Source organism: Erpetoichthys calabaricus, chromosome 1 (assembly GCF_900747795.2).
Source record: "Erpetoichthys calabaricus chromosome 1, fErpCal1.3, whole genome shotgun sequence".
Taxonomy (NCBI): domain Eukaryota; kingdom Metazoa; phylum Chordata; class Cladistia; order Polypteriformes; family Polypteridae; genus Erpetoichthys; species Erpetoichthys calabaricus.
The window spans coordinates 212,901,545-212,919,044 of NC_041394.2; the positions used below are offsets into that span (position 1 = coordinate 212,901,545).

General features: G+C 37.1%; 1 protein-coding gene across 4 annotated transcripts in view; it reads left to right on the forward strand.

The window, feature by feature from the left end:
* Positions 1-17,500, forward strand: part of tmem209 (transmembrane protein 209) — an 81,594-nt gene that overhangs the window by 62,721 nt on the left and 1,373 nt on the right. For 2 of the 4 annotated variants that reach the window (XM_028811337.2, XM_051923775.1), the window contains 6 exons: positions 4,027-4,123; positions 8,822-8,947; positions 9,725-9,822; positions 12,660-12,774; positions 12,850-12,947; positions 16,357-16,430. In XM_028811337.2, the coding sequence (XP_028667170.2) occupies positions 4,027-4,123; positions 8,822-8,947; positions 9,725-9,822; positions 12,660-12,774; positions 12,850-12,947; positions 16,357-16,430 (608 nt within the window). Of the gene's footprint in view, positions 1-4,026; positions 4,124-8,821; positions 8,948-9,724; positions 9,823-12,659; positions 12,775-12,849; positions 12,948-16,356; positions 16,431-17,500 lie in introns of those variants that run through there. The other 2 variants (XR_007934273.1, XM_051923776.1) reach the window with 2 other exon arrangements.

Genomic DNA, 17,500 nt, shown 5'->3' on the forward strand with positions numbered 1-17,500 from the left:
AAATAGGAAATAGAAAGCAATAAACTGCCTTCCTTGCAACTGCCTGTAACACCAAATAATTTATCCTTCTGTTTTTGTAGTTAACCTGAGGATGCTGTTTAAATGATTCAACATTCATAAGACACCTAATACAGATGGTTTTTAATAATCTTATATATATTTCTCTTCTGGTTCGTCCTGCTTCCACTTCAAAACTGGTCCCGCCCACATGCAGCCAACACGGCATTTCTCGATTCCTATTTTTCCTCTTCCAAACCCTTCCTCACGCTGCCTGTGGCTCCTCTTCAAAACCGGTCCTGCCCACATGCAGCCGACACGGCATTTCTCGATTCCTATTCGTCGTCCTCCAAACCCTTCCCCCACATTCTTCTAGTGTGATTCCCGCAACAAAACTTTTCAAACGCGAACCTCACTTGCTAAACACAAGAAAAGGCATTCTTCCCAGCAACTATATGAGTGCCAGAAATGCAGTAAGAAGTTCACTACACAGGATTGTCTGACTAAACACAACAAAACTCATTCACAGCTCTTGCAATGTGACATCTGCAAAGCAACGTTTCCAAACCAATGCAGTCTCAGCAGACATGCACACAATCCTCTTCCCGTTACCACAGGTGGTACTTCACCTAATTCCTGTCTTCCCGTCCAAGAGTACAACATTGGAACTCCAGACTAGCAGTGCAAACACTGTCATGCACTATACTGGCCTGCTGAGCGTAATACATCCAACAAGTACTTGAGGTGCTGCCACAACGGTAAAGTAGCTTTACTACCTTTGCAGGAGCCACCTGTGTCTTTACAACAGCTTCTTACACAGCAAACATCAGAAGCTAAAAATTATCGTGAACACATTCGAGAATACAACTCTTCTCTAGCGTTTGCTTCCATGGGTGCACAGATAACTCAACCTCCTGGCCACGGACCATACTGTTTTAAAATACACTGGCAAATTTATCACCAAATCTCTCCACTATACGCTAACACTTCTACCTCTCCAGGATATGGACAGTTGTATGTTTTTGATACAGCGCAAGCTACTGAAGTACGCATACAAAATAAAGCAAACTCTGCATACAGCGAAAATGTACTTCTCCAGCTAGATTCCATGCTCAGAACCATCAACCCCTTCGCTAAATCATACAAACACATGCATGAAATTGTTCAGTTCAATCCAACAGCATCTGTACGAATGGTTTTCAAGGAAAACCCTAGTCAGGATTTACGACGATACAATGCCCCAGCATGTCACATCGATGTTGCAGCGATTTTCGTCGGAGAAGATGGCGAACTGCCTGCCGAAAGGGACATTTGCATCTGTCCCATAGGCAACTCCTGTAAACAGATTTCCACACTCAATATGAATTGCGATCCTATGGCTTACCCACTTTTATTCCCTTACAGAGACATTGGCTGGCACAAAGATTTACAACATGTTCCCGATAAAAAAAAAAAAAAAAAAACGGCAAACGAATAAGGCTTACTCAATGCCAATTTTACACATACAGATTAGCAATGAGGAATACATTTAGTATTTTGCACTCCAGTGGCAAACTATTCCAACAGTACGTCGTAGATGCGTATGTTAAAACAGAGGGGGCGTGTGTCTCAACTATCTCAAATTACATCAACAAGATCTGCGTGTGGAACAATACAAAGGACTATCAGGTGCACTAGGCAAAAATGATCATATTACCGTTCACATTTCCAGGAAGTCCATGATACATGCAACAAAACTATCAGGATGCCATGGATATAGTACGTAAATTCGGAAAGCCAGATTTTTTTATCACTTTCACATGTAATCCTGCTTGGCCGGAAATTCTACATACACTACCGGATACCCAAAAACCAGAGCACAGACCTGATATTGTAGTACGAGTAGATCTTTCGACTCATTATCTGTTGTCTCCACCAAAACACCTATTCACAACTGCGTCTTTCAAGAAGTGTATATTTCTTCTTGATTTCTGAATTCCTTTCTCACCGTTTTCCGTTCCTATTCTTAGGCTTCGGCTAGTACTTTATAAAAGCCTTTAGGAACATAGTAGTGGACATTTTACAGGCATCTATAATATCTTACTGATCTCTAGTCTCCACCTGCTTTAAAACCATAATTGATTTTCTTTTGAATTGATATAAAGCAGACTGTCTCAATAACTTCAGATCTTTCGCACTCAAGTCTTTTGTGATAAAACTAGGGGGCTCCGGATATACAATTTTAAAGAGATTATTTTCATGGGAATTGTTACATATGCATTATTTTCACTTTTCCTTTAAAACTCTAAAAACAATACTTTTATCTCCGGCCCCGGGCAGGGCTGCTCGCATTGTGAAGCAGGGTGCGGTGGCTGAACGTATGCTAAGGGGATGCCATCGGATCATGTTGTCCTGCTGCTGCTGGCGAGCTCCATGTTTTTCTTGTTGCGCTCTGCTTCGATCAGTTAAAAGCCTGTACAGCAGCTGTCCTTTTTGTTACTTTGCATGTCTGCCGCTCGCTTTGTGAAGGCGGGGGGGGGGTGAAGTTGGGGGGATTGAACGCACGCTAACGGCAAGCAGCTAGATCATCTACTGCTCCTGGCGAACTGCGTGTTCTGCTTCTCGCTTGTCGTTGTTTTAAGACCTGTGAGCGCATGAAGCGTATCTGCCAAAAGCATTCCAACAACTGCTAGGTTAGATGTCCGTGAACTTGTTTTAAATGTTGTCTCACTGCCTTGTCTCGCGTGACGTTAGTATCTCTCGCGGGACGTCAAATTGTCTTCTGAGAAGATCATGTCTCGTCTCCCTCCCAAGATTTTTTTTTTTTTTTTTTTATAATAGAGAGATATCTTTGAAAAACAGGTGCTGGGACACATTAAATGGAATATGTCAGACAGATTGGACCACTTCTGTTTGCAAATTTTTGCAACTGCTCCCCAGCATTGCACACCATCCTGACTCATCTAGATGATAATTGCTGTTCAAGTTTTGTGAGCCATCAAAGCTAATCACCAAGCTTCTAGACCTAAGGTGCCATCTTTTGCAACTGAATTTTAGACTTACAATTTAGCAGCCTTACTGTGAAAGCAGATTCTGCATATCACAACCCCACAAGTTAGTGTACTTTGCTGCTTGCCGTGACTGTTGTTCACCTATAACTTTGTTTTAAAACGTAGTTTCTGCTCTAGCAATACATTTGCTGATGATACCATCTTCAATAGGCCTGATTGCCAATAATGTGACAGCTTAAAAAAAGAGATTTTGTTCTCTTTGTGACCTTAGCACAACCAAGAAACTGGCTGTAGACTGCAGGAAGCAGACCAAACTCCAATTTACAATTTAGCGGATGCTGTTGAGAGTTTTGCATTTCTTAAAGTCGCTATAAGTGACCTAAAGTGGTTACAGCACATTTCTGCTATAGAGAACACTTAGCAATGACCTCTTCAGACATCTGAGGAAAGGCCTCTGATATGTACCAATTTCTTCTTACTGGCTACCAGACATCCTGGTTTGTTATCTGCACAGTTGAAGGCCACAGACCATTAGAGGGTGTTCAGTGTGGCACAGAATATTTGTGATACAAAACTCCCTTCTGTCCTAGAAATACTGTTTGCATTTCTAAGGCTACATATGTTATATAAGAACTTGACCATCCTGGATAATGTTTTCTTCTTTCTTTGTTCTAACGCCCAATGCAGGACCATTAGTACTTGCTTGTACTGTATAAAAAAAAAAGTGGGGAAAAAACATTTATATTCTCTGGTATGAAACAGAACAATAGAAAATACTGTACATGACTCACTTGATATGCTTAAGCCTGACCTAAATAACTATTTCTTTGTTTGATGTTGAATTAAAATGAATCTTATTTTAGTAAATTGGACTTTTTTGGTGTGTTTTTTTTTTTTTTTTGGTCTGTACACTAGTTGTTAAAACAGAATTTCCTACTCCTGAACACTTTATATTAAGTGCCACATGAAGTTATTGTTCAGAATTACATTTTTAGTAATTAATCATATGTGTATTTATTTTTATTTTTTATTTTTTTAGTGGATAAATGAAACAATTCTTGTTCCATTGGTTAAAGAAATTGACTCTGTTAATACCCTGCTTCGGAGAATTGGATGTCCTGAATTACAGACAGGAGGTAATGATTTGTCCATTTACTACTCTTAAAAAAAACTGCAGTAAATACTCCAAATTTAATCTCAAATTTAAAGCAATTATAGACAAATAGTTGTAGAAGTTGCAGCGTGGGTTGCAATTTATGTAGTGGTGTAAATACATCTGTGTTTTAGTTCTGTTGCATATAATTATGCAGTATGCACTGATGAGCCACAACATTAAAATTACAGGTGTAATGAATAACACTGATTATAAGTCTCCATAACAGCAGATCTTATGTGGTGCTCTCAGTCTGCTCTGGTTAGTACATCCCAAAATTGGTCAAAGAAAGGAAAACCAGTGAACGGGCAACAGGATCATGGCCACCCAAGGCTCATTGATGGCTTTGGGAGCAAAGGCTAGTCTGTCTGGTATGTTCTCATAGAAGAGCTACTGTAGCACAAAGTGCTGAAGAACTTCATGCTGGCAATGACAGAAAGGTGTCAGAACACACCATGCATCACAGCTTGCTGCAATATGGGGCTGCAAAGTCGCCATGTTGTCCCCCTATCTAACATCAAAAGCATCTACAGTGTGCGTTTAAAATTGAACGATAAATCAGTGGAAGAAGGTGACCTGGTCAAATACTCAATTTCTTTTCGATCATGTAGATGATCGGGTGCATGTACGTTGTTTACCTGGGGAGGACATGGCAGCAAGTTGCACTACGGGAAGGATTCAAGCCGGCAGAGACAGAGTGATGCACTGGGAAATGCTGAGAAACCTTGAGTTCTGGCATTCATGTGGATGTTATTTTGACATGTTCCAGCTATCTAAAGATTGTTGCAGACCTTGTACACCCCTTTGTGGCATCTGTAATCCCAGATGACAGTGGCCTCTTTCAGCAGCATAATGTACCCTGCCAAACTGCAAACAATATTCAAAAATGGTCTGAGGAACTTGACAAAGAGTTCATAGTGTTTACTTGGCTTTCCCAGATCTCAATTCAATCGAGCATCTATGGGATGTGATAGAAAAACAAGTCCAATCCATGTTAGCCCAACCTCAAAACTTGGAGGACTAGAAGGATCTGGTGATAACATCTTGGTACCAGATACCACAGATCACCTTCAAAGGTCTTTTAGATGTCCGTGCCTCGACAGATCAGAGCTTTTTTGGCAACATGAGGGCCACCTAAACAGGCAGGTGGTTTTAATGTTGTGTCTGATTGGTATGTGTATATAGTTGTTCATAGTAGCATTAATCTAACACGAGGCATTAACACACTGTATCATTTTTCTGTTAGTAGTATAATTCCACACCATACTGGAGCTTTTAACATTTCTTTTGTTTGAAACCAGAGCCTTATGTGAAACTGTGCTTCTGTTCGTTTATATCTATCTCTGTCTATCTATCTATCATAATATAAAAAAGAGCACTTCTAATTTGATAATTGCTTCCCATGAAATCAGGATCTATTGGTCCATGCAAACCATTTTTGTGTAACAATATTAACATTGTCCAAGTACTTTTGCTGCTTTTTATACACAATTCTCAAAGGTATTAGTAAAATCTGTTCTTTCAGTTTAGCAGTTAGTCACATACTTGAAGACACTGAAATGAAAGTAAAGAGCATTTAAAACAGAAGTTAAGAAGCTTCTTTTACACAGGGGATCAAAAGAATTTGAAACCATTTACAGAGTCATGTAGTGTAAGCAGAAACCTCAAATATTTTAAAAACCACTTTGAGTTAATGGAGGAACATGGCAAAGCAAACATGGACCGAAAGGTCTCCTATAGTTTAACTCAGATTTTAACAGTAGTAATTCATAATTAAGTACCTTGATATTTGAAAAACTCTTAGATATGCCAATTACATAATTTTTGTGAACCTCATTTTATAAATTTCAGTAATTTTCAACCTCTTTATATTGATGGCAATAACTTTAACTTTCCCCAAGTGGGCCCTCAATAAGAAATCAACATTTTTTTTTTGAAAAGATTAAGTTTTTTTATTTGCCTCACAAATGAGGTCAACGGCTAGTTTTCACAAAATTAATTACATAGTGTAATATTTTGCTTTGGTGCATGAAAAATATTTGTGACAGTATGTGCCAGACATCTTTCAGTAAGGGCAAATAAGAGCACCAGCTATTGTGCTGGAAAGGTTTGATCTTAAATTTTTTTAAACAATTGCTTTTACAGTAGAAACCACAAAAGTTTTATTTATCTGCATGGCATAGTAAATTAATCTTTAATGGAAGATGGATGTTGTTGAATACTTTGATGTAAAATGGCACATTCCTAGTATTAGAATTTTGGAACATAATCAGTATGAAATGGAACACTGGGAACGTTTGCCATTTTTGTGCTCGCTTTGCTCGCCAACATACTATAACCCCACCACCCTGCCTGTGCTACACGCCAGCCACTTTGCGGTTCACAACTCCAGTTGTGAAGAGGGGGGCTGAATGAACCCCAAGGAGACGCGATCGCTCCTCCGACACCCATTCTTAAATGGTGATACAATGGGAAACGCATAGGGTTTTTTCTTTTTTTTTTTTTTTTTTTTCCCCCATATAACCTCCTCTTTGCTTGATCAGCTGTGCAGCGCACTTCTGTCATATCATCTATGTCCATATATTCGATCTTTCACTTTTACCTTTTCATCAATATCACATTGAATTTTGATTCCATGTTTGGATTTACATTAGCTAAGTTTCCATCCAGTTTTTTGCAACGTTTTGTTATCGACAAACAGAATATACGTAAAAAAAAATGTGCGAAATTTGCTGTCTCCAGCCTGTTTCCATCCAACTGGCTTTTTATCGATAAAATGGTGTGCGTGATGACGTCATCCCCCCCAAAACGAACTGTCGCATAAGTTTTGTTGTATCGCGAAAAAAATCTGCCCTTGAGCCGTTTCCATACATAATTTTGTGTATGTCGCAAATTATCTACCTTTTGTTTTCCACGTTACACCCCCTCCACTAAACAAAGAAACAAAGAAATGGAGAGATTATTCAGACAGTTTTTTGAAATTTGCCAGCTTACTGTTATTTCAGTTTCACAAATAATTGGAATTGTACATAATATCCGAAGACGACAGCAGAATGAAGCAGTTGCTTGTCTGATAGCCCTAGAGCTCGAAGAAAGTACCCCAGTGTGACGAAACCCACGGGTATGGGAGAGACGACGGAATAAGACCTTCTGGGAGGAGGTGGTGGAGAGACACTTCACAGAAAATCTCTGGCTGCAACATTTTAGAATGACACGGCCGACGTTTGAGATGTTGTGTGGATTCATCAGTCCTGATGTTGCGCCCATCACAGGTTGCCACCGACCACCGGTTCCAACCCAAAAGCGGATTGCCATCGCCCTTTACAAGCTGGCAACCTGCGCCGAGTATAGAGTAGTTGGAGAAACTTTCGGGGTTAGTAAAACTACCGTCCATCGATGTGTATATGCTGTGTGCACCGCTATTAAAGAAAAATTAATGCGGCGTTATATCAGACTTCCGACTAGCGGAGGCCAATGAAATTGCATACCGCAATTCCTTGGTGCATCTTGTGCCACAGATTTACGGTGCGCTGGATGGCACGCATGTGCCTATTCTTCCCCCGACGGTAGGCTGCCACGATTACATTAATCGCAAAGGGTGGTCATCTATTGTTCACCAGGCCCTTGTTGATGACAGGTGCATGATACGAGACATTTGCGTTGGCACTCCTGGAAGTGCCCATGATGCAGCTGTGTTTGCAGCATCGGATCTGTACAGGTGAGCCTACTTTTCAACATCCCTTCTCAGTGCGATAACAACTGAATTAGTACTGTAACCTGCTTCCCTTAAGGTTTTTAATTAAAACTGAAATTTGAATTAATACAAAATAACGACGTTTAATCAAAAAAAACCTCTCTTCATCAGACCATGCGAACCGCTCCGCCATTCTCGTTTTGATTGCACGTGATGAAAATGTGGCACATTTATTTGCATTAAAGCCCTTTTTTCCGACAAAAAGTGTTTCCAATTTAATTTTTGCGACATCTGAAGTATCGATATGGAATTTATGCGCTAAAGTTAAACGGAAAAATATGTCGACATGTACAACATTTTATCGATAATTAGCATTTCCATCAGCTATATCGGTAAAAAAATTTGAAGCGCTAAATATTTTGTTCGCAAAAACTCCTTGGATGGAAACCTGGCTAATGTGACAACACAGCGTATTGCTGTGCCCGTGAGTGAATGTTTTCTTTCTCTCTACAAGAAATGTGTCTGACATAATCACGCAGGACTTTTCCAAATCTCTTTGCATAAGGTCTTGTCTTGTAACCACACCCAGGACCAGAAGCCCCACATCTCTTGGCACGAAGACTCGTCTCATGGGACATGAAAGTGTCTCTCTGAGACAATCGTGTCTCATCTCCTTCCAAGATTTTTTTTGTTTTATTTTAATAGATTTATTTATTTATTGCATACAGTCAAAACTAAAGGCATCTCCAGTGTTCTTAAATTTGTGTTGAATTTTTATTATTGAAATTAAAATTCAATTTGGATGTGATTTCCTAAATAATTAATAATAAATACATTTCCTAAATTTGTTACCAAAGAATATCACTTTTGTCAAACTATACTTTTAAAAATGTGTATTTATTGCAATTACAAATGATAGTGTCATTGAATTTTATGTGACTGTGTATGTAATCAAAATTTGTAATGCCTGTTGTCTTCTTTATGCAGAGGCAAGCATCAGCAGTCTTAAACAAGCAGCTGTTGTCAAAGCTTCATTGATTCCAACACTGAATGCTATTGTTCAGTATTTGGACATCACCCCAAACCAAGAGTATCTGGTAGATAGAATCAAAGGTAAGTTTTTTCTACTACAAAATGGTATTGTCTTCAGTTTTATTGTTGTTCATTGTAAATGGCTCTCTTTTATCTAGGCCTGAATTTCGTGCTTGATGTGTGTAAAAGTTTTAAGAATAGGGAGGCCTTTATTTTAAGGATGATGGACAGCTGCTGCCTTACAGTTCCAAAGATTAGTGTTTGATTTCCTACCTCTGTGGATAGTTTAGTTATTCCCTTTTTCCACATTGATTTTTCCCTCTACTTCTTCTTTTCTCTCCCTCATCCAAAACGCATACTGTAAGGTTATTCTTTACTTCTAAATTATTATAGTAAATTAATTTGGTTTGAGCACAAGTGTTCCAGTGCTGCTGGAACAAAGGTTGCTTTTAAATTATAGAGAAAAAAAGCAGTGTTGGAGTATTGATGGAAGTTTTTGTATTACTGTATTACTTTTATATTACTATACTACAAACATGCAAAAAGTGAATTTAGAAAAAAGGATACCTGATAAATGACCAGTTTCCAGTATGTTGTTTACCATGCACATAGTTAAAATATCTTAAATCATTTTAATCTTAAAATTATTTATGTAGAATAAGAGTAATGATAAAGATTCATTGACGATTTCTTAATGCTAAGTTATGGCAAACAGGGGGAGGGCACAGCTTTTCATAATCGAATAGGGTGGTAAACATTTTTAAAGTTCTTTTTTTTTTTTTTTTTTTTTTCTGCATTTCTAATTTTGTTAGAGAATGAATTAAATGAACGTTTTCTACACTTTACCTTTTTGATCAGAACTTGCACATGGAGGGTGTATGAGTTCCTTCAGGTGGAACAGAGGAGGTGATTTGAAGGGCAGAAAGTGGGATAATGACCTTCCAACAGATTCTGCAGTAAGTGTAATACATGATGCAATAGACTTACATAAATGATGTTTCACACTGGAACTGCAAAAACAGGAGTAACCCAGTATCACTAACTCATGCCAGATATATTTTGGTACTGTAGAGGCAGCTTGCATTATAAAGCACCCAAAATCAACAGGGCAGACACAAAAATGTAACGGGTTTGGGGGATTTAAGCTTTTAAGAAGCAGAATCACTCATACAAAGCTCAGAAAAGCAATTCTAAAATACTACGTTGCCACCAACCCTTATATTGTGAATAGCTTCTTAAAAATTACTTAAGTGCACAAGCTCAGGAAGATATACTTCTACAGCAAATCTTTGAAACACTTTTCTGTGTGTTCCATTTGACTAGATAGCCTAAAGTTTATAACTGCATAATATACCTGAGAATGCACTGTGGAAAGTCTCGTGTTTTCGGCAAGATAAGTCGAATTTCTAGCTCTGTTTCTTAGTCAGATATTTGTTCTATTGAAAGCACAAGTAATGCAACTGTTCACTACTTTTGCAAGGCATTTGCATGGAAGACATACAGTCTCCTCCCTTGTTGAAATAAAATAATAATAATAAAAAAAAAACTGCCCAATTTCTTTCAGTACCTGTTCAAGACTACTGTCTGGGGGGGAACACAGAGTCTCTCTCTCTCTCTCTCTCTCTCTCCATACTTAACCAGTTTCTTCAAAAGCTTGAACTCTTAGTTAATCTCAAAATTGTTTGGGGGAAAAAGATTTTTGAAGTAGAATTTCAAATAATTAACAAAATTTTGGCATTGATAAAATACACTTTTCACCGCTGTATTTTGAAAAATGGTCTAATTCAAATGAGACTTGCATATTATATACCATTTTCATGATTTAGCTATACATGGGTCAAGACTTTGAGGTTAAGTTTCTGCATCTTTTTATTGCATGTTTTGGGAAGGTACCATGCTAAGACATTGTTGGATTACAGTTTTAACTTTTCTTTCAAAAAGCTTTGGATGCAAAATAATCCCTGACCATTTAATAGAAGTGTTTGGAGTAATATTACAATTAGATTTTGTTGCTTAATTAAATATCTATTGTGGGAACATTGTTGAAATCATCCCAGGCTACAATTTTAAAAATACAATGCAATAGGGTTGCACGGTTATTACAAAATTCATAATTGCTGATTATTGCCCTTGGTATTAAAATTATGCTCATTTATTTTGCTGAGTAGCCTTATAGTGAATTATCTCTTTTGTTACCAACAGCTTATATTGTATTCTGTATTCATACAGTACAGTAGAATCCTCTTTTAGCAGTTTTCTGAGGAGCCACCAATGATTGTTAAATGCAAGTAACACTAAAAATTTAGTGTTTAAAGTAATACTGTTTAATTTGTTTTACAATCATGGTATAGTAAAAAAGAAAAACATGTTCTTTTTAATAAGTAACCACTAATATTTAATTATAAAAATGTAAGAACTTTTCTGTGTTTTTCTCCAAAGCAAATGTTAGTTTGGAAAAAATAATCCTCCAAATTCCACCCATACCATCTAAAAATGTTACTGTAAATGTGTGAAAATATTAAACATGATCATACTTTGCAGTGAGCCTAATTAGTCCTAGATCAGCCAAGAAATAAATTAATTAATTAAAGCAATAGTGAATGTGCCCTACATAGGTCATCCTTGGTGACCTAAAAAGAAATGTCTGAAATGCTAATGTTGCTTACATACTCCATGTTTACCACTGTTTGAACATGACTCAAATCTTTTGCCTTCTGCAGGTTTTTTCTTTTTTAGTATTACAGAGAGGTAACATGATTAGATAGATAGATAGATAGATCTAATCATGATTAAAAGTTAATCTGAATGGAAATGCTCATATAGAAAGAAATACTGTAAATTACTGGTGTAATCATGAGGCTTTATAGTAACACACTTACAAATACTGAACATTTTAAGGGTTATCCTAAAAATTATAGCTATGAGTTAATGTTCATGGTGGTATTTTAAGTGTATATTTTTTGTAAAGAGGATAAGAAATTCGAAAAATTTAATTTAGTCCATCGGGCTTATTTGTTTAGCTGATAGCTTAGATGGCGCGGTATCTCATCCAGATGATACTTAAAGGTTGTCAAGATTTTTGCTTCAACCATGTTTTGGTAATTGGTTCCATGTTCCCACAATATTTTGCATAAAGAAATGCTTCCTGGCTTAATTCCTCAATACACTTCCCCTTCCACTGGTGTCCTTCAGTATGTGATTTGATGTGGATCTACTTTATCAACCCCTTTGAGGATTTTGAAGACCTGGATTGGGTCCCCATTCAGTCTCCTTTGCTCAGGACAAACCACTTTACTTTTCTGAGTCTGTCACAAGCCGACATGTCCGTAATCTTGGAATGTACCTGGTTGCTGTCCTCTGCACAGCTTCAAGTGCTGATATTTCTTGTTTTGTAGTTTGGTAACCAGAGCTCCACACAGTACTCCAGATGCCTTCTCACTAGTGTATTGAGCTTATATAATGTAGATTTGTGTTAGAACAAGACATGTACAAGTAAATCTGCCATGTGATATTGTGAAATTAATCATGTATGACTCACCCAATTTAAAAGTAGCACAGTTTCATTAATGGTAAAATTATTTTAAAAACAGCTTGAAATTTTAGGTGACATCTTGTTAATAACAGTAAACTAAGTCTTACCATGTTTCTAACAAATGAAAGTGATGAATCAGTTATAATTAAACAACCTTATTCTGAACTTTGCTTTGTCTCATATTCACTTCATCTCTGTGATCAGATTCTTTATTTTATGTGAAATATGTAATAAACAACTTTTTAATTGTTTAATTTCTAGATAATAATGCATGTCTTTTGCACATATTTGGACTCTAGACTTCCTCCACATCCCAAATACCCAGATGGAAAAACATTTACTTCTCAACATTTTGTTCAGATGCCGGATAAACCAGGTAATATTTTATATGTCAAAATTTGTACACCATTTATGCAGGAGTAGAAATAAAAGTATTTTTGTTTTCCTGTAGATCTGTCAAATGAAAACCTGTTTTGCATCCATCAGACAAGCTCTAGCCCACCTCACTATCAGCTGATATACCAAGGACACATATATAATCTTCCCAAGGTATTGTACCAATCAGGTGGTTCTTACGATGTCTGTTAATTATACTTCTTAATGATGGCACATTATATTTGACCGTTGTGAATTTTGTGAACATAATGGACTTTTCAGTGTTATCTTCTTAGTGCCTTCAAAATATTATAACCTCTGTGTACATTAAAATCTTTTATATGTAAAAATATTTTGGTGCTAAAGAGTAATGTAAATGGAACACTTATTTTTCACCGGCTTGGTTTGAGTAAAATATTTTTCATTGTGAGCAATAATTTTTAGTTGCATTATGTAGTGAGCACTGGTTAACAACATTTACATGTTCCTTTGCAATAATTTTTATTTATGGAGCACACTTGAGCATGTATTTAATAAGTGGCATGTTTATTTAACCTGTTAAAGTACATACAGTAAATTAATGAATGGATGCCTGCATTCATTCATGTAAGTGAACAGATATTAGAACTTTACAACTGTTATTACAAGAACAGGCCATTCATCCCAACAAACTTTCATCCTCTTCGGTATTGCCCACAATAATATCAAACTTAGATTTGAAGATTCCTAAATTCCTACAATCCAGCGCACTGCTTGGTAATTTATTCTTTGTGTCTATAGTAGTTTGCATGAAGGAAAACTTTCTAACATTTATGCATTATCTGCCCTTAACGTGCTTTTAACCATGTCCCTGTTTTCTTGATGCAGTATTTATTTTAAAGTGAGGTCCACTGTACTAATTCCTTTAGTAATTTTAAATACTGATCATGTCACCTGTTAATCTTTGTTTGCTTAAACTAAAAAGGTTCCTCTCCTCGTAGCTCATATCTCAGTCCCGGGATCAGCTTAAATGGTTTTATGTGTATTGAGCCATGATATTTGTCAGTCTCATCTTGGCATCACAGATGGCTTGTGTGTTAATGGACTGCTTGAGGTTAACAGAGGTTATTGCAATATGAATACAGTAAAATGCTCATGTTATGAGACCTGGGCACTGCTGCAAATTGCCTTTTTATGCTGGCAAAAACATGTTTTATGTATGTACAACCACACCATAGGAAAACTGGATGTAGTGCCTTGATGGTCAGGAAATTGCTTCCAGCACAGCAGGCATGATGGAGTGAAGCTTGACTGTGATATTCCTGACCTGTCAGCTAATTCCATGGGGAAATGACATTAGCATGTACTGTATATAAACAAATGGAAAACCAAAGAAGTTAATCAGTGCAGATATTGCAGCATTGTCCCTCTTAAGTGGATAATAAAGATAAGATCCTACATCTTTCTGACTTTAGTTGCAAAGGAAACAAAACTTTATTTCAGACTTCTGCAAAGCTGCACTTTTGTGTTCTGCAGGTGGTTGTTTGATATAAAAACATTTGCCTGTTTACCTATACAGTGATTCCCCCGCTTTTTCGCGGTTCAGCTATAACGCCCCCGCTACATCGCGGATTTATTAATATTATTATTATTATTATTACTAGGGGCTCCGTCCCCTGCTCACTTCGCTTGCCCACCCCCGGGTTTGGTTTACTAGATAAACAATTTAAAGAGATTATTTTCATGGGAATTGTTACATATGCATTATTTTCATTTTTACTTTAAAACTTTTGTAAAAACAATACTTGTCCTTTATTTCCTGCCCCGGGCATGGTTAAGGTTATGTCAATATGGGACTTGTTTTACTGTGGATTTAGATACTTGTCAACCTGTTTCCTCCAGCATCTTCACAAGGTCCTTTGCTGCTGTTCCCAAAGATGAGCCAGATTTGTGGAGGCCCACATTTTTTTCTCTTCTCCTGAGGTCTTGAGTAATTTTGTTTTTTTTCCATTATGTCAAGCGAAGAGGCAGTGAGTTTGATAAGCCTTAACATACATCCACAGGTTGACTCCAATTAGGCTAATTGACTAATTGCCTAAAGGCTTGACATCATTTTCTAGAATTTTCCAAGCTGTTTAAAGGTACAGTTTAAAAAATAAAAAGTGTATGTAAACTTGTGACCCACTGGAATTGTGATATATACAATTAAAAGTAAAATCTGTCAGTGAACATTATCTAAAAAAAAGACTTGCCCTGCACAAATTACCGTATTTTTTGCACCATAAGACGCACCTGACCATTAGACGCACCTAGGTTTAGAGGATGAAAACAAGAAAAAAAATATTCTGAACCAAATGGTGCACTAATATGTTTAATAAAATATAGCAGAATAATATTTCAACCATGTAAATTCAACAGCGGTATTAAGAAACATCATCACTGTCATTAACAAATAAGGACAGACTTTAAGTTTCAATCACTCTTCTAGTTTTATGGAAACCCCAAGAACTCCTCATCGCTAGTGTCAGAATTTATTAAGCTCAGTTGCTCACAATCACTTTGCAGCATCACGTACCTATCATCACGCGACATAACCTGTCCAAAGCCACCAGGGGACAAAGCACGTTTGGACCAATGCTCCTTGAACTTATATCGCCAGTCTAGTCCCATCTATATTTGTAATGCCACAAAGCCCTTCATCTCATGTTTTGTTGTGGATTTCCAGTTTGAAAAATGAGAATGCGGTGCAAGCACAGCCCTCGATTCAAAAAATTGCTCTGCATACCTGTTTGTCTCGTCTGACAATAGCTGAAAGGCAGCTTCAGGAAAGAACAGCCTGAAGTAGTCCAGCGGCTGGTAATCTGTGGAGTCCAGAGTCCGACTCAGTGATAATGCGCAAAACAATCTCTGCTTTTTTTTTTTTCTGCACTCGCTTCGCTCCCTCATGAGATGTAGATGCCATCTTGCTTTTGTTTACATTTCGCAACTCACGCACACGCAAGGATTAGATGCCGAGTCAATGAGTCTAACATTCCTCCAAGCACAGAGGGAATGCCTGTAACGTAAAAGTGAGTTTTGTCGCCCTCTACCCCTGGATGTCTACTTTTGTCAGGTACTACACATCATGGTCTGTGACGCAATATTCGCACCATAAGACGCACAGACATTTCCAACCTTCTTTTGGGGAAAAAAAAGTGCGTCTTATGGTGCGAAAAATACGGTAGATGTCTTAAACGATATGCCAAATTTATAGTTTGTTAGTATAAAATCTGTGGAGGGTTTATAAAATGAGTTTTAAAGAATTCACTCTAAATGTCTGTAAATGTCTGACTTCAACTGTAAGTGGTAACACAAGGTGAGGTGTGAGAAAATGCTTAATGTCCTCATATAATAAGTCTAACTACGTTTGTCTGGATATTTTACAGAAACAGTAACTCTTTTGCACTACACTCTCTAAAGAGACTTTTTGCTGTTCTTAGGCTTTTGTTGTATAACATTTCCATACATGTTTTTCTGATTTCTAAGTTATCCTTTTTTCTTTTCTGTTAGATGCAATTTTTAAAAAAATAAACACTAATTTTTTTTTCCCCATTCCTCTTCACAGGGTAGAAATAATATGTTCCATACAGTACTTATGTTCTTATTTATAATTAAAACCAAGGAATCTGGCATGCTAGGGTAAGTGTTGAATAATATTTTCGATAAAATAATGTCACTCTCAACTATTCCTTTGTGTTTTGAATATAGAATAGTGTGTATTCATAAACTTTTTTCCATATTTATTTCAAAATGTTTTGTTATAGGCATAATGCCAAGCCCGACATCTTGTCTGGATTGGTTGATGGGTACCTTTTTTCGGACTGGAAGTTGAGGAAATGAAATGACATCTGAGGACTGTTTACTGGGGCATCATACCTCTGCAGCTTATCTGTTGTGTGTTTATAAATGTATGCTTTTTAAGAATTATGATGATTCATTTTAATCATTCAATATTGACAGCAGCATTACAATTAATAGCAGAAGCTTTTTTTTTTATGTGCTAATTTTATCTGGACACTACATCTGTAGATAAGTGTGCCTCTTCATGTACATATAATTTGCGATTCCTTAAAGTATAAAATGTAACATTACCCTCAAATGAGTAATGATCATATGTACACACTCAAATGGACAGTTTATTCGGTACTTATTTTTTAGTGCAAAGAGCCTGCTGTTCCAGACAAGTAATTGTGTGGCTCTAGCTGTGTAATATTCAGAAGTGGTCAAGAGATTTAGTTGTTATACAAGTAAACTTCAGAATAAGCAAAATGTGTGTTCCAAGAGATTTTGACTTTGGAGGTATTGCTTGTGCTAAATATGGTAGACCAGCATTTCAGAAATGGCTGACTTTTTTCTTGAACTGCAGTTTCTGAGATATACTAAGAATGGTACAAGGAATTAAAAATCTACTAAATATACTTTGTTTGGGCTCGGTGAAAATGTGTTAGAGGTCAGACTGTTGGGTAAATTGTTATTAGCAGCAGCAAAAGCCCATCCCCAATTCCACCTTTTGTCAGTTAAGGGCAGAAAGAGCAAGAAATGGTCAGCCTGCTTCAACAGTATAGGTTGATGGTTCTACTTTAATAACGTATGATGTGTTTGGGCACACGTTAGGTCTGTTAATACCAAGTGAATGTCATTTCAATGCCATGACATACCTTATCTTGTTAATCATAGGAATGTTATGGCAACAGTCTTCCATTTATTTC